We start from the raw sequence: 22,752 nt of genomic DNA, 5'->3' as shown, positions 1-22,752 counted from the left end.
GTCATTTAAAAATTATATTTACAATATATTGTAAATTACAAGCTCAACTGCTCAACTGCAACTAATCCCAAAACCAAATTCCAGGTTCACAAGCAGTACGTGTGTCGAGTGGAGGGCGAGTTCCCTGAAGAGGAAGTCGTCTGCTCGGAGCCGATCGAGGTGGTGTCTTACAAGATTGGTGTCTGCAAGGTGTCCGAGAAGGGCAAAGACTGCGTGACCAGCTTCAAGCGTCTCAGCTACAACGGCAAGTCGTCGGTGGTGCTGTGCAAGCCTCAAACAGGACGAATGCATCAAATCCGCGTGCATCTTCAATACCTAGGCTACCCAGTGGTGAACGATCCGCTGTACAACCACGTCGTGTTCGGTCCCCAGAAGGGCAAGGGTGGGAACATCGGGAAGACCGACGAGGAGTTAGTCAGAGATCTGATCAGCATCCACAACGCGGAGAACTGGCTGGGCATGGACGGGGATTCGGAGATGAGCCTGTTCAAGCCGAAGCTGGACATGGAGGATCGCGTGCTGAGCAACGACAAGGACGGCTCATCGCCTTCCTCGACGCCAGGCCTCGGGGAGGAGGAGCAGCAACAACAACAACAGGAACCATCGCAGAAGGTGACCGTGGGCACTCAGACCGGTTCGGAGCCGCCTGATTCCAACTTTACGAACGACAAGATGACGATCGACCCGCACTGCTACGAGTGCAAAGTGAAGTACAGGGACCCGAAGCCCTCCGATCTGGTGATGTATCTGCACGCGTGGCGCTACTGTGGCCCCGGTTGGGAGTACGAGACCCCGCTCCCAGCGTGGGCGGCCAGCGACTGGGCCGAGGAGGACCGATAGTTCCGGTTCAGGAGCCCACCATCGAGCGAACGAGCTGTCATCACCCTTCGTATCCCTTTTTGATATCCTTACCCCGTGCCTTCCATCCGCCAGCGAGCGATCTCGACCATCGTACATGTACCCACCCCTGTGACCAGGTCGCTGGACTCGCGATGAGACCTCGACGCTGGTCCTCGACGAGCGTGTGTCGCGCCAGGTGTCTGCGCCGAATCGAGGTTCCAAGATGCGCGCCAAACGGGATCCTCTCGATAGACCTGTCCTGGATGTGACCGATGGAACAAACATAGGGATCCGATTAAGTCAGTTTTGACTTCAGGGATGTTCTTGAGTACAAACTGCCGAATAGATTTACTCACGATTTCAATCTATTGGCTACAGAGAGAAAGCAAGATCAGTCCTGGTTAACGTAAAATACAACACCGTTAGTCTTGTAATTCCTTGAGAGACTGATCTTTCTTTTTTCTGCAATACTGCTCGCTGTACCTAACGCCTGACAAGGTCTTAAAGATCTAACGACTCAAGAGGATCCTTCTAGGCCTGTCCCTGTTGCGTTCGAGAACTATCGACTCGGCAGCCAGCAGATTTTGTATTTACTCCGACAAGTATTTTTCAAATCGTTCCGTAACCTCGACAGATCCGCTGTGACTGGGTCTGAACAGCTATAATTGCGAGGTATCGAGCTAGAAACGTACGCTTCAACGACTGATTTTGCCCAGGTTCACGCGTTATCGAGGATCCCGACTGTCCCGCATGAAAGATTGAACCATCAGCCAGGTACGAAGCTGGTTCTATAAATGGGTCGGTCGAAAAATCACTGCCACCGAAGCGCACGAGAGAAGATTGATGCAACTGTCAACCACGGGAGCCTAGATGGATCGCATCGTCCTTATTCTTGATTTATGACACATACAGAGACGAGAAGCAGTAACGCTCCTTTTCATTTCAAAGATTGGGCCTCGAAGACGAAATTCGATACTGAGTTCGAAAGGAAGCGTGCCTACTTGGATGTTAATTTTCTGGTTCTTCTACTCTCTTATGTAACTCATGGTAAAGTTAAGATCAACTGATGAAGTACTGAACTCTGGACACCGCATAAAGAACACCGAAGTTAATTCATCGTCAATGTAGATATAGATACATTCTCAGTTATATAAAATATATGTTCCAGCTACTCTTTCAATCAAGAGCTTTATCGATAGAACTGGTACATTAACCTTGTAATTCATAATAAATTGTCTGACCCTTCTTATACGTATACGTTAGAAGCCAACGAAAGCAAATAAAATGACCCACATTAAGTTACATCTATCTTCGACCATCGCGAACGATCTGCTTTCCAGCTATCAACTTCGTCTCTCGTCGATTCGACCGATTCACTGTTCGCCCAACGAACGTCACGAACCGAACCGAACTAGCAACCGTTCACGGTGAACCGACCATTTCAACATCTCACGAAGTTCGACTGATCTATCGGATCCTATTGCGTGTTCATTCGTAACCAGAGAGCAGAGCGTTATACCAAACGAAGGTGTAATCGTCGTCAACTGGCGTAAAGTAATCATCCTCGAGAACCGCGCAGGCAAAGGGGGCTGACGTAGGAAACTGCAATAGAAACGCGTCTATTTTTATGGCTGATTATATATATATATATACATATATATATATGTATATATACATACACATATACATATACAGGAAACTAAAATAGTGGCGCAGGTCCAGCGGCAGAGGTCTCCTACGATAAGCGTGATCTTGCCAGAGGATAGCCAACGGTCATGCCAAAGAGCGAGCGCGTCCAGCGAGAGAGAGCGAGAGAGAGCGAGAGAGAGAGAGAGAGAGAGAGAGAGAGAGAGAGAGAGAGAGCGCTTCACTTCAATCATATCGTGTACGTGTACCTTGTTCCAGCGCGTCCGAACGGCCGCGGCGTAGCGGCAAGGACTTGCAACAAGTACAATCGAACCGAGTGAAATAACGAAGATTAACATCATTATTTTGCTACGAGTCACGTTCGTTTCCTCTAGCGGGGCTATACATAAGGTTTTATCGTGTGCCGGTTTGTCCGTGACCGGGGGGTCTGTAGTCCAACTGAAGGAAGAATCTGCTTGGGAGACTGTCCATCGCTTGTCCTGATAAAGGAAACTTCTCACACTCTGTAGAGAGGTCTGTGATGCCTATGGTTGACACAAAATCAGTTAGTTGCTCAGTCACCGAGTCATCCTCAATGAACCATCGTAGTGCTCTTAACTGTGTGTTTGGAGAGGGATGTTTCAATCTCTGACTCCAGAGGTGGTCAATTCTATCTTGGGCTATTTATTTAATCGCTAGTTTGCGAATACAAAACAGATCCTATTGTTAGGACTTTGAATATGGCTGGTGCGAAATAATTTGTAATTAAAATTTGTACATTGAGCTGTCTAGGATAGACAATATCATCGATCAAGTGACTTCTTTCTTCGACTGCAGATCCCTTTACTTGGTGACAATACGTCACATAGTGGGTCAAAGATGTCGCCACTCGAACGATGTCTGTGTTCGCGTACTGCAATAACTCTCGCCTTCTCTGTAACGTATCGTGTAAAATTTTTCGCTAAATCAACCTTGTCACCTGGTCTTTGGGTCGCTGTGCACAAGGTGCGCACCAGTCTCTCGTGGCGATTTTGTTGAATACGATCGTTTGGTTGTACCGTGTAAGCAAATGGTGAGATTGATGGTGACCAGCGAGATTGCGTAAAGGGAACAAAAATCTCCTTTTATATGAATGCTTTGTAATAATCGCGAAACCTGAATAAAGAGTAAAAACTAAGGCACGTTAATCGAATGATGAGAGATGCTCGAAGTTATGTGTATACGTTTCCCGTTGCCCCTCGCGATAATTGAGAGCAAAATGCGAACACAGAGAGACGGAGAAAGATTTTTAGGTATATAGAGGTAGGAGGGAGATAACGTAACAACGGACCTATCATAAAAGACAGTGTGTGCGCTTACTAACTCACCGGAATACCTTGTCGGGAGCACAAGTTATTCCGAATGTAATGGCTAGCTTAATTTTATTTAAGTAAACTAACTTGATATTGACAACAAAAAATCACACAAAAAAAAACAACAGAAAAAACAGAAGAGGAACGGAACTCTAAAAGACAGTCCCGATCAAAATGACGACGGAGAGAAAAATCATGGATCTGTGAATCGAGCGAGCGCTTTTGTATGTATATACATATATATATTTGTATTGTATACGATATACATATATATTGTATACACACATTGTACCGTATCTGAGCGACATTATTATCTGTACCGTAGTCAGCGGAACGTTAGAGCTAGAGAATTTTTTCTTGTATAATGGACGAATAAATGCAAAGTATCGTTCGGTATATGCCCTGCCCTTTTATCCCCACATCGTCGCTCCAATCCTTGAATAGCAATTAATTAAAAATTACAAGTGTACAAAAAATAAATCGCCTAACTTATCCACCCCATTTTTGTTAAACGTGTATTTATATATTTTGTTGTTATTATAAATGATAAATGTGGGTCAGAAGTTTTTCTTAAGATGGCAATATCAACTTTTGATATTCGCCCTATGTAGTTTTTTCTCTATCATTTAGCAGTCGCTGTGGGAAGTAGTTTTTACGAAGCGCGCACACATGACAAAATTTCATTTTTCTATCTGATTTATTCGCTGAACCTGCAATATTTAACCAGGGTCCGGCGCAATTACATAGGATACGTTACTACATCGCGCATGAATTCGCATATGTACACTGAAAATAAATACAAAATCTTACAAGGCTTATAGAGTCCGCACTTTCATCCTTTCGCACGTTCGACGCATAATAAATGTGGAAAATTCAGTTTGTCTAGTCTCTACCTTTAATATTTTAATTGGAAACGGCTTGTTTGCGCCCCTTAATGCGCGCTTCTATTTCCGGTCTGAAATGCCTGATCAGACCCTGTACCGGCCACGCAGCACCATCCGCCAAGGCGCAGATAGTGTGCAGTTCAATTTGTTTGGTCAGCTCCCACAGCATGTCTATCTCGTGCTGCTCAGCTTCTCCCTCACCGAACCTGAAAGGAACATATTTTCAGTATTCTTTTCGCTCATGTATGTTTCAAAAACGGCTTAAACTTACCTTTTGAGGATTTTGAACATCCAACTGATTCCTTCGCGGCACGGGGTACACTGTCCGCAGGATTCGTGTTTGTAAAAGCTGATCAAACGCGTGATGGCCTTAATGATGTCCGTTTGCTTATTCATTACGATCACAGCTGCTGTGCCAAAGGAGGTTTGCACCCTCACGAGGTCATCGAAGTCTAACAATACTGTATCGCAGACGCTGTAAAGTTATCGAAGCGATTAAAAATTTTTATACATATATTTATTTTATCTAGCTAGAAAAGTTTACTTTTGTACCTTTTGGGAATGACAGGAGTAGAAGATCCACCAGGGATTACACCCATCAAATTATCCCATCCACCAATTACTCCTCCGGCATGCCTTTCTATCAGTTCTTTCAAAGGTATGGACATTTCTTCCTCCACAGTGCACGGATTGTTCACATGTCCCGATATGTTGAATAATTTCGTGCCGTGATTACGCGGACGACCGAATGATGCAAACCACGTTCCGCCTCGTCGACAAATGGTCTATACATACAAATTTTAATTTTAGAAATGAAACTCTGTATATGCTCATGTTTCTCAACACTACTAAATACATACAGGAGCCACAGCAACTGTCTCCACATTAGTAACAGTGGTAGGGCATCCAAACAATCCAACATCAGCTGGAAAAGGTGGTTTTAGTCTAGGCTTTCCTTGCTTTCCCTCAATGGATTCGATAAGAGCTGTCTCCTCTCCACAAATGTATGCTCCAGCTCCACGTTGTACAAAGATATCAAAATCATAGCCAGAACCACAGGCATTCTTTCCAATCAGACCAGCTTGATAAGCCTCTGCTATTGCCACTTGCATGTTAGATGCTTCATTGTAAAATTCACCACGAATGTAGATGTAAGCAGCACAAGCTCCCATAGCACGACCAGCGATGAGACAACCCTCCACCAACTTATGGGGGTCATGTCGAAGGATTTCTCGATCCTTGCAGGTACCGGGTTCTCCTTCATCTCCATTGATTACCAAATACTTTGGCCTGCCATCAGATGGCTTGTTCATGAAAGACCATTTCATGCCAGATGGAAAACCAGCACCTCCGCGACCTCTCAGACCGGAGACCTTGATTTCATTGATGATCCAGTCTGCACCCTTATCCAAAATTTCTTTAGTTTTATACCAGTCCCCCCTCTGCATAGCACCCTTCAACCTCCAATCATGTCTGCCGTACAAGTTCGTAAAGATACGATCCTGGTCAGCCAGAGGCCCACCCCTTTTCTGCAAATGGTACCAGAATGAATCTAAAATGTGTCACGACATCACGTAACGCGTGAAACTTAAAGAAACATCAGGCAAACGTACCTTTCCTTCTGGTGCGGCATCGGCAAGTGTTCTCTGTTGCTGGTTGCTTAAAGTCGCTCCAAGGAGACCTTAAAAATGAACGAATCCCTTTAATTACATAACCTTGTCTCAGTTGCACCACAAATCGATGAAATTTCATTCGAGTATCCAAACAACAAAACATCGCTCTTCCCCGTGGCACAGTTTACTTCGAACGTTTCGACCACTTTTTACAAGATAGAAACAAAGCAACGTCAAAACTCACCCAATTGTCTCCTCGGGATTTGCAAACAACGCACTATGGCACCAGCCATCTTGCCGTATGCGCACTTTCTGAAGTTTGCTGCTACTACCGTAACTATATTTATTGCAAATAAAGGTAAAAGGTACTAGACAAACGAAAAGCACAGAAAAACGAGCCGAGCTTTACTCGGCTCGAATAATCGGACCGAGCTCGGAAAAAGCGAGCCGCTCGGTTCGCAAGCTAGTCATTTAATTCGAAAGCGACCAGCTCGGAACTCTAAAGAAGCGAGCGGCTCGGAAAAAGCGAGCAATCCGAAAGAATGGAACAGTTCGAACGTACTCTAGAGCATTTTTAAGCCAATGCGAGTAACTAATTTTTCACATATCATATACACATTTTTTACCTTTTTTTGCATATTCATATCATTTTATTGAAATTTTATTGTTGCGCCATCTCTCAGCGAACCGCCTAAGTTTATCGTGAAAGTGTAGTGTAGTTTCCACCTCGCGCTGCTAGATGTCGCCACCGACATGAAATTATTCAAAAAATAAATTTTCTACTTTTCTATGCATATAAATGTAATTTTACATCATAATTATCATAATTCATCGTGTAATTGTTGATTTGTACACTAATAATTGACTGATATCATTTCCGTTGAATGTATAGTAATCAACGCAATATTAGAAATGTTTAACACGTAAAGATGTGAAATATGTTATACATGTACGATATATATTTGCTAAGTTACATATTTAATATTGATCCATCAAAGCCACACGTATAGATACATATAAGAATGAATTAACTTTCAGGATCGATAACGTGTCCGGTAAACAACTGTATAACGTCCGCTTCCTTATTTTCCGTTTTGTAGATACAGCTATAGATAAATGGGTGATCGATCCTCATATACGGAACTGGTTCTTCATTAAAAACAAGAGCACTTCCCGCTGCAAATTCTACAACTAAAACAAATTCGACACAGCACTTTTGGATTAAGCAGTATAAATTTCTTTCTGTAACGTTATAACAATTCATAACTATCTTATATAATAAAGAAAAATTTACAACATATGTACTTCCATTCACGCATAGTACATAAAATTGGTAATCTAAATGAAATTACGTAACCATTAGGTAATTTGTTCAGTGACACTATTATTAATAAATATCTGATAATATTTGATAGATTTTTAATCGGGACTGGGTACGACAATCGTCTCAGCGCATAGCGAGCTGACAAACTATATAGTAGCGCCGTTCGTACTTACCTTCGATCTAAATTCTGTACATGACATATATTTAGAAGAAAACTATAGTTTTCATCAGTAAACATATATGTTTAATTTTAATAAACGTTCAACAAAATTAAATGTTTGATATCCTACCAGTGGCAGCAGCAGCTTCGCTACCTTCTTCGTTCACTTCCATAGATGCTTTGTGTAAAACTTTGTCAACATACAGCTTCTCGTCAGAAATGCCAGAAAAGTTAGCGTGTTTGGCGAACATGTCAGTCAAACCCATCTAAATAGGATATTTAAAATTACGAATATGAAAAAAAAAAACAGCTATTCTTAAGTAATATAGCATACGTTTTTTAGCACATTGTTGAGCTTTATGCTGCTCTCGATCTTGAATTTTGGCAAATAAAGTTGCACTTTCTGTTTTGATCCCTGATTCAGGATACTGATAACACTTGTATTTTGCAATTCCTTCTCAACCTCGGCTAGACCACTGATTTCATTCGGAAGAATGATGACCATGCTAAAGTTATCTCCCTATGAAATGGTTTGCTTATGTTTATAACTTGGAAATTCTTCCTTCTCCATCATACTTGCAAAAAGGAAACTTATTTTTAAGCGTTATCGATTTGTTTAAAAAATTACCTTGTATGGTAATTCGATAAATTTTGCGTTCAAATGCGGAATACTGCCATAATTGAAAGTGCCCTTCATATGCATGGTAGGAACATCTTTTTCTGCAGTCTCGTTAACGTGGAATGTTAATCTCTCGGTCATCCAAGGATTGAATTTCTGTTTCCACTGACCTTTAAAGTATGCTGCGTTAACAAGTACTAATGGCGTTTCGCCATCAAAATCACCTGTTCAAGAAGACGTAACAATGAAGCAGAAATTCATTCATTGATCGCATATTAGATTACATTATTCATCATTAGTTTCGATGTTCCGACATATAACAATGTACAGAAAATATAATTTTTTAAATTATTGTATAGATTTACTAACTAGGGCCAACAACGTTCTTAATGCGATCCTTTGTGTTTTCCTGAATCCACGTGTTAATGGCGTTTGCAGCCTCGTTAGGATCGTTGAAGTTTACCGATTGCGCGGTAGAACGGAAGTAGTTTGTCATCAATTCTTGATAACTTGGTTTTATAGAAAACTTTTCATTTATGAAGACTTTATTTGGAAAATCAAGTTCATTTTCCATAGTACCCTATAATAGAACATGTATATCCAATGTCACGCAATATATAAATTGAATTTGAATTTGAATAGAAAAATGAACTGAAACAAAAGTTTCAAGTAAAGAATTGATACTTGCATTGAGAGTATCAATAAGTGCTTGGTAACCAGATAGACCAACACTATCAGTTGGTATATGAAGGGCTTCTTTTAGTTGCCTTTCTGTTTCTCCGCGAGCACCATATGTAGCCATAGCAAGAACTATGCCTATACTAACAGGAGACACTACAAGATTGTCTGAATTCTCTTTTACAGCAGCCTGAGAAAGATATTTATCGCGTTACTAACAATTTTGAGCAATTCTCAATAATAACTATTTTTTTAAATATATTTTGTGGGGCAATTTGATTCTTTCACCTGAAATAGCGACGATGAAAATTGACTTGTCCCTTGTGAAACGGCATAGAGTGCTTGATCGGTATCTGCATTTGCTGCCATTGCTATCGAAATAAGGCACGCTACCAGCAGGTTCCCTTTAGCTGAGCAAATTTATTTTTAACAAAATAAAGATAAAAACATTTTCTTTTAGACCAGCTGTGTTTATAAAACTTAAAGTGTATCAATTGAAAGTACGCAAATAAGTGTTGTCGATACGATCAATTTTGCTAATAAATATTAACGGTCACAATTTCTTATGTATGTGCATTATTCTTATTCTAATCTAAATATTTCACTACATTTGGTATAATTCGATGAACGAATACTGCGAACGTTGCATGAAATTATCAATACAATTACCTCGTTGACTATTATTACAGCCTCGTTGACTATTATTATAGCCTCGTAGACTATTATTACTCGTAATATTGCGCAATCGTCTCTTTGTCTCTCGACAAAGTGTATAAAGCACAATGAGTCCTCGAATCATACGAATTCGCAAAAACATCACCATGCCTCTACTTTTATACTTGTACATATTTTTATTTTACGTATTTACACGAATGTTAAATAAAATTTCTGTTCTAAAGTTTCTTTTTTTCATGGCGAAGGTATACTTAAAGATTTGTTTAACATCGATTGACTTTTGAAGTGAGAGATTATGTATCAAAGGTATTGTAGGAAAAAAGATGAAACGATTTTAGAAGGAAGTGGGGATCGTAACAGGTCTGATGTGTTAAACAGCCTTCAGAAGATCTACGAGTAGATAAAGATTGAATCACTCGCTGATCAGGTTTTACTTACTCGTTCTTCTTAACTGAAAACAAATCTATCTCTCCACTATTTAAATAAAATACAAGAGGACAAAATTTCTGCGAAGATCAACAAGAATGTTTTCCTGTTGAATTAAATAATGCTTTGCCGATTAATAATTGAAACATTTTATTGCATTGTTGAAATATTAATATTTAAATGTTTCAACTATGTTAATATGCTCTTCCTTCTCTAATAATATATACGTGATCCGAAGTTAAATACTGCAATTATAATTTTATTGGAATCTTTAATAACTATTAGTTGTGATATGTTATCACCTGTTAAGATAAAGAAAAATGATAAGTTCGGAATGGGAATGTACCATTACAATAATCTCTTTGCTTCTCGTTGGTGAGTAATGTAGTATATCTAATCAGAAATATTTAGCAAATAAACTGTTTTATTCTTACCAAGATGTAGAAATATAATTAAGATATTTAATATATACAGGGTGTTTCAGCCGATTTTGGCATTTTGATAACTTCAATATTGTGGTATCTAGCGAAAACTGTTGCATAGGAAACTTGAATGGAGCATCGAGTGGAGCATATTCTGATGTTATTAGTTTTTCCGTAGGTGGACGCGTCAATGATATATGAAGGTCAACTTTATTTTTTTAAATAGAATGAAGTACTTTTTTATGCATCAAACGATGCAGCTAGACATTCTTTATAACAAAAAGTACTGACCTACGTGTTATAATGCATACAAAAGTACCTCATTCGATTTAAAAACGCAAAGTTGACCTTTATATATCCTTGACGCGTCCACCTACGGAAAAACTAATATCACCAGAATATGCCCCACTCGATACCATTTAAGTTTCCTATGAAACATTTATCGCTAGATCCCACAATACCGAAGTTATCAAGATGTCAAAATCAGCTGTAACATCCTGTATACATACCAGTGACGAAACACTTGAAATCTAAATGTAAATTAACGATTATTGCAGAGAATCTTCGACAATTATGAAAATTAAATCGAGCAAACTTTAATTCAGTTTTACTCACGTAAATGCATGTCGTATCCTTCTTTCTGTCGGTTAATCCCCTTCGAAAGTTAAACGTAGACTGTAAGAAGAAGCTACGGAACCGGCACCAAACAGTGACAAACGTCACGAATGAAATGGTAGAAAGAATAGTCCTATCCAAGGATTAATGATGAGTGAATAACCAATTGCAAAGCGTGGATTTTAATTACCGTTTGGTCACACAAGGTTAAGCAACAGGACATTCACTTTTGTTTTATACTCGATACTCTTCCAGGAGCTTTGTGCTTTTATCATGTAAAATCAAAGAATTTCAAGTTACGCTTTCTAAAAGTCGATCACGATCAAAAGCAGTCCCTAGGTTATGGGTCATTTCACGCGAATTCGCATATTTTTCGTAGTAACATGTTGGATTTTTATGAAATTATAATAGGTTGTAGTCTTTAGTGGTATTTGAACGTATCTCGAAGAATTTTTAAAAATTGTAAAGATCGTAGGTTTTACAACCGTTCGAAATTTTGTATTATTTATTTAAAATTGTAACTATTGAACAGGTGATTTTAAAAATTTGAAAAAAAAAATGAGAATATGACTCGTTTGATTTAATTTTTATTAAGAAAACTTCACCAAACTATGGATGATATTTTCACGAAGATGAGAATGAGTTACTTCAAAATTATTATGAAATAATCATGTATAACTCCATTTTTACTATAAGAATTTTATCGAATTGATTAGAGTAGTTTTATAAAGATAATGGAAGAAGTATGAACATTTGTTTGGTGACCTTGGAACTTATTATCAGTCTGTGATGCCATCGATCGTGTCGGATCGCGTGTCGGAGATAATGGCGATGTCAGCGTTGAATTCCAGAAAGCGGAAGAAACATCTTTTATCAGTCTTCGCAAACTGTACAATTTTCATTTGAAATATTTTTTCCAATATCTTCTGTACTATAAGAATTATACAGGCACGAACAAAGTGGATAGCTCTGATATAAATGGTGGTTTCTCCCTTGAGGTCGAAAAGTAGCAATATGGAATTTGGGATCGTTATTCTGCACTAATACTGCATTATTATTGCATTAATATTTTCACATTCTTTCATAAAGAATCAACGCCTGACAAATAGCTATGTTCACTTGTTAACCGAGGTAAACGTGCTTCTTTTATTAATTTCAAACATATTGTTTCCTTAAAGTCACACGAATGTTGATATAATTTTATTTCCAGGATGCATGATCATCAACATGGCGTTCATAGTAACGTCATGGTAGTACATATATATGTACTTTGTATAAAAAGTGGGAGAAAATTAATTTCACGCGATATAAAAAATGACCTCTAATCTTTAAAGGATAAGCCATTTTCCTGGTCGTTCTGTGCTGCGACTGCGCATGTTTCCAACAGTATTTTGCAAAGTGCGCGTTACACTCCACTGTAAATACGACCACTCGGTAATATTTCTCCGATTCGAAGAATAAACATGATACCAAGAAAATGACACTAACAACTAACATTACAATCACAGTTGCGCGTAAGTCCTAAATTATTACATCTTCGTCAATTTTTTTACAAGCCTTTATATTTAAATGCAATTGGTAATCAGTTTCTTCCCCGATTATTTCTCAGAGTTGAATATAATCACTTAAATTAATCGCAATTACAGCGTGCTTTTAGATTGTAGTTACTATTGTATAATTGTCAAATACAATTGTTACCTACGTATGAATTAATTGTGACATAAAATCGATAATTATAATTACTACAAAATTAAAGTTGCAATTATCACTGACCCTAAGAGATTACAATTAATCAATTACACGAGTTTACAACTTTTGATTCAAGTATGCCGCAAATGTGGAAAGTCAGTTGGTATGATTGGTCATCATTACCAATATGATATTGATTATGGATATGATATGGACTGATATGGATAAGTATCAATTTGACATTTGACAAGTGGACGTGTAGTGACGTGTACTTTAATGTTTTAATTTTTCATTCTTTGAATTGCGTATTTCAATGATTTCAGTTCATATTTTTTAGCAAAAATTGTTAATTGTGAACATTTATTCGCGTATATACTGAAATTTCTAGTATTCTGGATATAATTTCAATAGCGCATGTCATTACAATAGTTAACCTCTACGGGCATTGTTTATTCTGGATTGGATAAACTATAAATTAATTATTACTATTTATTATTAATTAAGATAAATATATCTTGTAAACTAATCGTAAGGTGTTTCTAAACTCGAAACTGAAACTTACTACAAAAAAGAAAACGTATAATTTGACGGTTTTCAAAACGAAGTAAGTATAACAAATTTCGCAGACACAAGATAGTAAACAAACATTTAAAAGTGTATAAAACATCACTAACCGTGAACTCTGATATGCAATCACTGAAACATTAACATTTCCTGTAACATACGTAATTATAAAATTTATTAATTTACATATTTTTATACATATATACGTTGTTAGTATTTCTATCAACTTCTCATCTATTATTATTCTATACTTTACTTATTTAGTTTTTACTTTTACAATAGTATCCGAATGGCAACCGAAATTGCAGTGAAAGCCCTTGATCCTCTGAAATATCTGAACGCGCTATCAAAGGCAGAAAGACTGGACCCATATACAAGTTCTACAACAACAAGGACATTTCTTTTCAATGCTTTCGATGCTTATCGACAGGAGAAAACGCCAATTCCTCCCGGGATACGTTCCAAAGTGCAGCAACAACTATTAGCGTTGCTACCATCAATTGAAGATGGACTAAAGAACATTTATCATGGACTAAATGCTGATAAACGTATCGAAGCTCAGTGCTGTCTATCTGGACTGGAATTTATCACGAGTGATCTTGCAAATGATATAGGAGATAAGAAACAGCAGTTACTCGATTTAATGCATTCTGATACAGTGGAAGATATAAAGGAGTTTATTGAAAACACTGCTGATTCGTCTACCTATGGAAATGTGGAAGTACCAGACCTTGCAAATGTTCCAAAAACTCATACTTGGTGGAAAGATGAATTTCACTCTTAATAATTGTACATGGTCAGCTGCTGTTTAAGTGATATAAGTGTTATATATGCCAAATGTATATAAACTTATGCATGTAACAAGTGTATATATCTTATGCATTTATGACATGTGGTAATATGGAAAACATATACAAATCTGTATGGAATATACTTCATAAACTAATATAATACTGTTAATATCTCACTTTCTACATACAAGGTGGATACATTTAGCATATATTTTTCATATGCCCTAAATGCTTAAAATCCACAGTTCAGCTATAAGAGAGAGAAAGAATCATTGGTGATCTGGATACATGGATCATATCATTCCAATTCTCATTGAATCTGAATGGCTAAATACAACACAAAAGTGGTTTTAACATTTATATTGTCTCATGCATTAAATCCTCTACTTCAACATCCCATTCCCATAGAGTTCAGGGGGTCAATTCTGTAACTTTTCTTGTGGTGAACATACGAGCAAACTCACAACTCTTGATTCTATAACTTTCATCGTAGTGAAAATTTGAGCCATCTCACGGGTTTGATCGACAAGAAATTTCTTGTCGAATGGTGAAATAAGAGAGAAAGACATTAAGAAATAGAGCGAGAGCAATATGTCGTGGGAATACCTAATTTCATGGATCAAACCGAGGAAGCTGGAGTGGGAACAGAGAGCACGCAAATTCCAAAGTTATATGTACTTGATATTTGGAGGTATACAATACCAGTCATACAAGAAAAATGAATATCATGTATTAGACACGGACATTTATTTCGTTTTATATGTACTCCCAAACAACATAAGTACATGGAGAAGCAATGGTAACAAAGCAGATAATATCGCCAATAAGATCAGAAAGACGATAGTACACGTTTATAAAAGATACTCGCGTGCTTCGACGCTACGGATCGGTTTTATTTTTCTTTATTGCAAGGGTACTTATAAAGAATTTCATCTACCAATATTTCGTGTATATACGAGCGATAAGGACGACGAGTGTTTCTACGTTGATACGCATTGCCGTATATACGATTCGTGGCTTAGTTGGAAGAATGACAACAAACTTCCAATGTTGAAATATTGTTACCCGTTGAATGGCTTTTACACTTGTTCCAACGATCATGAAGACATATCCGACAGAAAACGCGAACCAATCTTGGAGTTCGGTTCATCGCCAGCGTGTAAATTGGTCGCGCGTTTAGGAAGGATGTTAGATGTTGGTAGCGAAATTGCTAGATATAGTAACATGTTTGTAGGGTTGATATCTTTGTTTACTTCCCTCGATTCTATCACAACCATGTTCGCCGGAGTAGTTGGCGTTGCGGGTGCAGTATATGGAGCAGCGAGGAGCGTTCAATGTTTGGTAGACAAAAACAGACACGAAACGAGTCTGCTTGACGCGGAATCCCTGATGCACGGATTAAACATTCTAATGATACCTCCTCACGTGATAATGGCCGTAGTAAATACCCCTTTACCCCTTCGATACCTGAGCCAGGCCATTTCTCCGCGGGATATTTTAACAACTGGCGCACAAAAAATACTATCTCTTACGTCCACTCAACGATTTGGTTTAATTGTCTTAACTCTCGTTTTGCACCAACAAATATCAGAATATTTAAACACGACACATTCAAATGCAAACAAACACATTGATAAAATAGAAGCATTCAATTTGAGAAGCCTTATAAACTTTGAAAGGCAATCTATGCCTAATACGATCGTTGCGAAAACTTGTAAAAACAAAGAAAAGGATTTGAAGAAATTTGAAGAAAAGTGCAAAAATGTGTTCGCAAGATTGAATATTACCGATAAGAATCTAATACAAGCGACGACGGTCGTAATTTCAAAATTAAATTGTAATCATGTTGCTGATGTAATTAACTTAATTGAACTAGAATATGCAGGTACGTTCGAAAAGCGTTAGGTACGATCCTCAAACCGTCAAGGGCCCCAAATCTTATCGCTTCATTTTTTTCCAGGTAAATCCAAATTGCGATATGACACATTTCTGTCGGAGTTGCAAACGGAATCCGATATTACGGAACAATTCGTCGCTAATATTAAAAAAGACTGTGAAGAGGCCGAGAGTATCACAAAAAAGAACCTTTTAAAGTTCTGTAACAATTATACGGCTGTTTACCACTACAGGAAACACAAAGCTGAATTCGGAAGTGACACTTCGATGAAGGTGTACCTCTGTGATATACCAAACGAGCTATTCCAGAATAAGTATCTTTACAGTTACGATTACGATCAAAGTAAAGAGTTAAGGGTTATAACTTATACGAATATAAACGGTTTTCAATATGGAGTATTGAAACAAGAAAGGAAACAAGTGCTACGTATCGCGACAATATATAAGAATGAAAAATTTTTCCAGAACTGGGAAATTAAATGGCCAGAGGCTCGAGGGAAATTACAATTTCTTATCGAATAACCAAACGACAACTTCGACGATTTCATTTTCTGGTATGCTCAAGCGAAGCGTGTTAGAGGCAAGATTTGTATATCGAAAATTTGGGGGATTTAGCCAATATATCTGTAATGTTAACCCAACGAAAAAGACCGCTTAATTCTAGAATGACCGGTAATGACAAGGAATTGCGGCGAATGACTTGATTCCGATTTGGAAGAAATCGTAGATAAATATTTTTTTAGCTATGTTAATTCAAGTTTAAGCAACAAAACAATCTTCCAATTGTATTAACTGTAATATATAAAAAAGTATTTTATTTTTGTTACATTTTCTGATGGTATGCAAATATAGCGACGAGATAAAGTTTGTTTTATCGTCATTGAAAATTTTTAAAATAGGATGGCACGCTTAAAAAGATGCCGATTATTTAAAATATTGTCTAACGAGCCTAAAAAATTACCATGTTTCGGCAACTGTGTTATATCTTGTAAAATAATAATAAAAATGTTAATACTTCCTAAACAATTGTTTGTTTTTAATTGAAAAAAGATACCAGTGAATTATTTTACAATTCTTTATGTGTTATATTTATCGACAAAAGATGTGACTGCCCCTGAATAAGTGGGACCCGTCATACTTTAAAGAAAATCTCTTTGGCTATGGATTATACGTACATTCCTGGTTGAAATGACGTGCGACAAGATAACATACCAATGGAATTTCGATCACGCGATCATTACATTGTTTTTATCTTCTCATTAAACGGATAATAAATGCGTCGTAATGTGAAATAGGTTGGGAATTTTTACAGATAGAATCACTGAGGTCTATAATTTGTCAACAACCAAACTGAAGTTCGCCACAGTGGATCCTCCACCTGGAAAAGAACAGCATAGTCATCTCGTGGCGCATTCCCGAAACTGGCCACCAAATTGAATACGTGTTCACTGCTGTTTTGTCGTCTGTTTCGTGCAGAGAATCGTGTCGTGTCAGTGTCCATTGGACGTGTTCGGAAGTTCTTTGGACATTGTACGATGCCAAATAAATACAGACTTTTCATTACGTGATGGGGATACTCGACGGGTGCCTGGTTATTTAGCTAGTCACGGTCCTTGGCTATCAATAGACAACTGTCTAGACGACAACGACGAAACCGGGAACGTTCACGTTGGAACAGAAATTGTTCTGTCAGCATGCCATCCAGAAGAAACAACTGTGGCCTTCTGGCCAGGGTGAACTTTCCCCTGTACACATTACAAATGCTGACGAGCAGGCACATTCTCGTTGGCGGCGGTGGAGGTTCATCGAAAACAGGGGTAGCCAATGGGTTTGTGAGTATTTATAAACCTTATTAAAAGCTTGTTAACTTAGTCTGTATCAGTATACTTTCTCTATCCTATCTGTAAAAATATAGAATGCTCGTATAGACCAGACTACTAATGTCCTTATTTGTTTATGAATTTTTACATGAATCTTTCTGGGTTTGCAGGAAATATTTGAGTTGTCTCACAATGGATCACAGTTTGTCGCAGAAGAAGTGACCAGACACGAAACAGGTCCCAGTGTTGTCATGAATTGCACAGCTTACACAGATGGAAAGAGAACATGGATCGCGGCTGGCCAGGAGAGCCACTGTCAGCTGTACAACGTAAATACTAAAGTAGTGACTGTAGAGAATGGGAAAGTTATTAAAGGATCTAATGACAGCACCAAGGATGGAGTTAGGCACAGAAAAGGTTCTGAGAAGACAGAGGAAACCTTAAGGGAAAAGATAGAAGAAATTAAGGATGACAATTCTAATATTAAAAGCAAAAAGTTACAGTTAAAAGTGAAGCCAGCTGACAGTGTACAGACAGATTTTAGGTAACTATATGCTGAATTTATGTTAGCAATTTAATATTTGCACTGTTTTTTGTTATTTGTTTGATGTATTCAGTCTTTAATGAAAACTTTTGTTAATAGCGAAGACGAACCCCTCCAGAGGATCGTTAGAATAAGTTTGAATGGAAAATTCATGGCTACTGGTGGAACAGACTGTCACGTTAGATTGTGGAAATTTCCGCAATTACATAAAATTCACAATCTCGAAGCACATACAAAAGAAATCGACGATATAGATTTTAGTCCAGACAGTACACTGGTTGCAAGTATTGCAAAAGATGGTAAAGCTTTTCTGTGGAATGTAAGTAGCGGAGCCAAGGACAAGGAATTAACCTGGTCGCCTCCAGATGGTTTGAAGTACATGTACAAAAGATGTCGATTTCGAAAATTAGAAGAGGCGAAATCGAAAACACAATTGTTCATGCTCTCCAATGCAGTTGTTGGAAAGAATCCTAGTTTTCTACAGATGTGGGACATCGATTCTGGAAGTATAGTAAAAACAGTTCCTTATAAAGAAACTCTGTCTGCTCTGGCAGTGTCGGACGATGGAAAATTCGTGGCTGTTGGAACGATGTTCTCCGGTAGTGTCGACATATACGTTGCATTCAGTTTAAGGAGAGCTTTGCATGTACCGGGTGCACACAGCATGTTCGTGACTGGCCTAGAATTCTTACCAACCAAATTGGACGGCCCTGCGATTACAAGCAACACGGAAACTGCTGTTGTCAGCATTTCTGTGGACAACAAAATCTGCATACACAGTATACCATTTAGACGTAAGTACACTTTATATAATTAATATCTTCATGAAAGGGAGCCGAAATGTTACTCTATATTTATCTAAGAGAAATTCATTGATATTAATCGCAATTGATTTATATTATTATTGTTCGTTGCAGATACACTGCCATTCTGGTTCGTTATCGTTCTGATTATTTTGAGTGTCTGTGGTGCATTCATTTTTTGTAGCTACCTCGGGATATGACCCGAGAAATATATTTTTAAGACTATCGACAGAAGCAGTGCTTTTTCTAGAATTCTGTAAGATTAGGTCGGACATCGAAGTTTCTCACATACCTTTTCTAAATCACAAAAATAATTTATAGCAACGAAGGGAAAGGCATTGTTTGTCAAATTTTTCGTCGTGCTTGGTCACAAACATATGCGCACGGTTTCAGTAACAGTACGCACGATTATCTGTTCTATTTCCTTGCCAGGAAACGGTCAACTGTCTCGTAGACGAATTGATCTTTTGGGCTCTCGTTTATTTAAGCACTATTGATTCAAACGAGATGTTGCTGTGATAAACAATCGTACTGCACTGAATATACTATTCGTCGGACATTACTGTAAATAGATATTTTCAATTAATTTTCTTTTCTCCAATAGACTGTCGATAGCTCAATGCTATTCTTCGGTCAGAAAATATTTTTCCCACTCTGACCAATTTACACTGTTTCTTCTTGTAAAGGAAATTCGTTAGGATCTTCTGACTATTGCATTTATTTAATTTACCGTCTATGTATCATATTTCCATGTACAGCGAAACGTAGACAACAAAGCATAACACTTTATGTACATTCTTTAGTGTTAAATATGTTTACATACATTTTTATTCCATTAACCTTGTTTTTTTTTTTTTATTAATATATATTATACAGGATAACTTGGAATTCATGGTCATTTCATTTTTCTTTTAAAAAGACAAATTAAAGTGAACTCGTTGCGTACAAATAGCAAACACACACGTTCCGTAGAATCTTATTTTCTTATTTTCCATCGCGCGTTATAATTTTCCGTAGGAAAAGAGATTGCCATAAAAGAAGAATCCGTCTTCAGAAGTGCTTCACCGTGACACAAATCAAAGTTGTACAATCGAGTTGTGTGTAGGGGCATGAATATGTACATTTGTTAATGCAATAAAAGATACATGGTAAAATTTGAAAATTGTATTCGTTTCGTTGATATTTAATTTCATAAATTTTGTGCGTAAGAAAAATTCGAAACTCCGCCTTTGGTATTGAAATCGGCGAATGATGTTTTCAATGACTACGCCAATGGCTGGCATACTTGAAGATGATGCGTCTCAAATGATAATTATTTAGGAATGAAGTAGGTCGCACTACTTCACCGATTTCTGATAATAATTTTAATTATTATTTCTAATTTCCATTTTGAAATGAATATCGCTCCAGAATTTTATAGATGCAAAATGAGAATTTGATTGAATTACCAAGCCATCTATACACCATTAATCCCTCTTTACTAAAGAACATTTTAAGTAAAAATAAATACGTACGCAAAAGGATCAAAACAGTTTTAAGAATAACCCGAAGAAAATTGTGGAGTGTTCTTGATTATTTACATTTCGTAGTAAAGACAGAGAAAAATGTTTCCTAGGTATAAAATATGTAGAAAGCATTCCATGAAAATGCATGTAGAAATGAATGATATTAAACGGATAACATTGCGAAATTCCGTTCAGGATTAAAAGCGTCGCGACGATGCGTCCCTGTTGGCGGTCGCCTCGAAGAAAGTGCAAGGTATGTTCTTCGTTTTTTTTTTTTTTTTTAATTTTCAACCAATGAATCGGGACTCGCGTTCGAAAAGGAATGCCGTCCGAAATCGAAAGGTGCCTCCAGGCTGAAAGGGCGAGGCGAGGGTGGAGGGACGAGTCGCAAATGACATTTTACGACTTTAACGCTGGCGCCTGTCGATGACTCTCAAGGCTGCGGAGAACGTATCATCGTTTCGGAATAACAAACTCGCGGCCAATGGAAAGTTATCGAGACTCGGGGATCTTGTTAACCGAAAGGAAGAGTTAACTCGTAATTCGTGTCAAGTTGATGAAAGAAACGCGGGGCGGTTGTTGTACAAGCGAGAAGTAGGCGATTCTTCGTGAATAAGTAGGTCGAGAATTGGCTTTCACGTCTATAGGATGTTTCACGAAAACCAGATTACTTGATGTCTTCATAATTAGTTTTTCTTTTTTTTTAACCCTCAGGGGCTGCAGCTATGTTTGATCGTAGCTCCAGTACGGGTATAGCAATCCCGCGGTACCCGTAGCTATAGGGGGGGGGGGGGGGGGCAGTGGTCCCCACCAGACTATTGGTATTCCTAATGAGAGAATTACGAAAAGAGGTATTTACGTAAATCCAAATGCAAGGCAATATGAAGCAAGCAGCTCACTCGCTTACACGCAATTTGTTTTCAATAATATGAAGAAGCGGTACTTACAAAAACTGCGTGGTTTCGAGGATGACATAAAACTGCGAATATGGTATTTGTGTGAATGAAAGCGTAACGGAGATTTGAGAAGGTTAACATTTCTTTGTAATTAAATATTGAATTTCTAATGGGAGAATTCGAAATAAAACTTTGAGAATAAAAGTATCAAGATGTATCTATTTTAAAAGCAGTAATTCATGAAGTGTTCGGTAATTGAAGGATCGAAATAAGAGGATCAGTGTTGTGCATATTTAAGAGGCTGATTACACACGTAAAAGGAGAAACGATAAAGAATCATATAGAAAGTTACGTTATGTCTATGCGAATGACGTCTGAATTTTAATGTTTGCAAATTTCTAGTCCTTGACCAAATTAATTTCTCATACTAATTAGCAATTATTAATTATCAGTTACTAATGGGGAACGTAAATTCTTCGTTTATTATTCACAGAGAGTATTCGATCTCCGTTCCTTTTCATAATTTACTATTTTCGCGTATTTAAATCTCTTCAATACACGCTAAATAAACTTTTTTAATATAATTCATAGATGAGCTTGTACTTACGTATACAAATTTAAAGGATGATAATTTACCAGTCCCGAATGTGCTATTAGTTATTTTACGTTTCGAATTATTTGAAGTAAATTATAGAAAACCTAGGTTGAAGTATTTCGATAAAAGTCTGATACTGACTATATTTTCAAAGGTATGAAGGTAGAGAAAGATCTTTCAACGTCAGGTAGCGATGTTTTGTTTCGTAAAATTTTTTATTCAGAAATATTTTACGTTTTCTAGAAATTACTTTAAACTCTCTCGCGCGCCTCTTAACCGCTAAAACGTTCAACCAAGGGTAATCCCGGCGCCACGGAACCCTTACAAGCGTTCTCAGACGACGTTTCCACGAAACGATCGATCCTTCGCCAGGATATGTGCGCCGAAAAAAAAAAATAATAGAATATAAGGACTA

The 22,752-nt window shown here is 37.8% G+C and overlaps 4 protein-coding genes across 11 annotated transcripts in view; 2 read left to right on the top strand and 2 right to left on the bottom strand.

Annotated features, from left to right (window-relative positions):
- The window catches only part of LOC128878657 (pseudouridylate synthase RPUSD2-like), a 198,298-nt gene extending 194,084 nt beyond the window's left edge, over nucleotides 1–4,214 (top strand). For all 4 annotated transcript variants that reach the window (XM_054127020.1, XM_054127016.1, XM_054127018.1 and 1 more), the window contains one exon: nucleotides 85–4,214. In XM_054127020.1, coding sequence (XP_053982995.1) covers nucleotides 85–840 — 756 coding nt within the window. In that variant the 3' untranslated portion in view covers nucleotides 841–4,214. The remainder of the gene's footprint in view (nucleotides 1–84) is intronic.
- Nucleotides 4,215–4,496: 282 nt separating this feature from the next.
- On the bottom strand, nucleotides 4,497–6,714 carry LOC128878659 (NADH dehydrogenase [ubiquinone] flavoprotein 1, mitochondrial). 2 transcript variants are annotated; one of them, XM_054127026.1, is made up of 7 exons: nucleotides 6,560–6,714; nucleotides 6,316–6,383; nucleotides 5,563–6,231; nucleotides 5,255–5,487; nucleotides 4,974–5,177; nucleotides 4,712–4,908; nucleotides 4,497–4,604 (listed from the first exon to the last, which is right to left on the bottom strand). In XM_054127026.1, the coding sequence occupies exons 1-6, from the start codon at nucleotides 6,606–6,608 to the stop codon at nucleotides 4,722–4,724; spliced, it is 1,410 nt and encodes a 469-aa protein (XP_053983001.1). In that variant the 5' UTR covers nucleotides 6,609–6,714; the 3' UTR covers nucleotides 4,497–4,604; nucleotides 4,712–4,721. The 2 variants fall into 2 exon arrangements, with proteins under 2 accessions (XP_053983001.1, XP_053983000.1); XM_054127025.1 differs by having other exon boundaries at nucleotides 4,497–4,908.
- Nucleotides 6,715–7,252: 538 nt separating this feature from the next.
- On the bottom strand, nucleotides 7,253–11,391 carry LOC128878660 (ovalbumin-related protein X). The gene is made up of 8 exons (XM_054127028.1): nucleotides 11,235–11,391; nucleotides 9,385–9,506; nucleotides 9,107–9,286; nucleotides 8,788–8,998; nucleotides 8,428–8,642; nucleotides 8,134–8,319; nucleotides 7,930–8,065; nucleotides 7,253–7,506 (listed from the first exon to the last, which is right to left on the bottom strand). Exons 1-8 carry the CDS (start codon nucleotides 11,242–11,244, stop codon nucleotides 7,343–7,345), a joined length of 1,224 nt encoding a protein of 407 aa, XP_053983003.1. The 5' UTR covers nucleotides 11,245–11,391; the 3' UTR covers nucleotides 7,253–7,342.
- Nucleotides 11,392–12,085: 694 nt separating this feature from the next.
- LOC128878658 (prolactin regulatory element-binding protein) lies at nucleotides 12,086–20,508 on the top strand. Of its 4 annotated transcripts, XM_054127024.1 has the most exons (6): nucleotides 12,086–12,365; nucleotides 12,445–12,748; nucleotides 17,487–18,006; nucleotides 18,165–18,538; nucleotides 18,638–19,332; nucleotides 19,456–20,508. In XM_054127024.1, the coding sequence occupies exons 3-6, from the start codon at nucleotides 17,869–17,871 to the stop codon at nucleotides 19,539–19,541; spliced, it is 1,293 nt and encodes a 430-aa protein (XP_053982999.1). In that variant the 5' UTR covers nucleotides 12,086–12,365; nucleotides 12,445–12,748; nucleotides 17,487–17,868; the 3' UTR covers nucleotides 19,542–20,508. The 4 variants fall into 4 exon arrangements, with proteins under 4 accessions (XP_053982999.1, XP_053982996.1, XP_053982997.1 ...); XM_054127021.1 differs by lacking the exons at nucleotides 17,487–18,006; nucleotides 18,165–18,538; nucleotides 18,638–19,332; nucleotides 19,456–20,508 and adding exons at nucleotides 13,770–16,163; nucleotides 16,239–17,198 and having other exon boundaries at nucleotides 12,097–12,365; XM_054127022.1 differs by lacking the exons at nucleotides 12,086–12,365; nucleotides 12,445–12,748; nucleotides 17,487–18,006; ... (1 more) ...; nucleotides 18,638–19,332; nucleotides 19,456–20,508 and adding exons at nucleotides 12,771–13,527; nucleotides 13,770–16,163; nucleotides 16,239–17,198.
- The last annotated feature ends 2,244 nt before the right edge of the window (nucleotides 20,509–22,752 follow it).

This window comes from Hylaeus volcanicus, chromosome 6 (genome assembly GCF_026283585.1).
Source record: "Hylaeus volcanicus isolate JK05 chromosome 6, UHH_iyHylVolc1.0_haploid, whole genome shotgun sequence".
NCBI classification, from domain to species: domain Eukaryota; kingdom Metazoa; phylum Arthropoda; class Insecta; order Hymenoptera; family Colletidae; genus Hylaeus; species Hylaeus volcanicus.
This window is presented reverse-complemented; position numbering and strand designations above follow the sequence as displayed.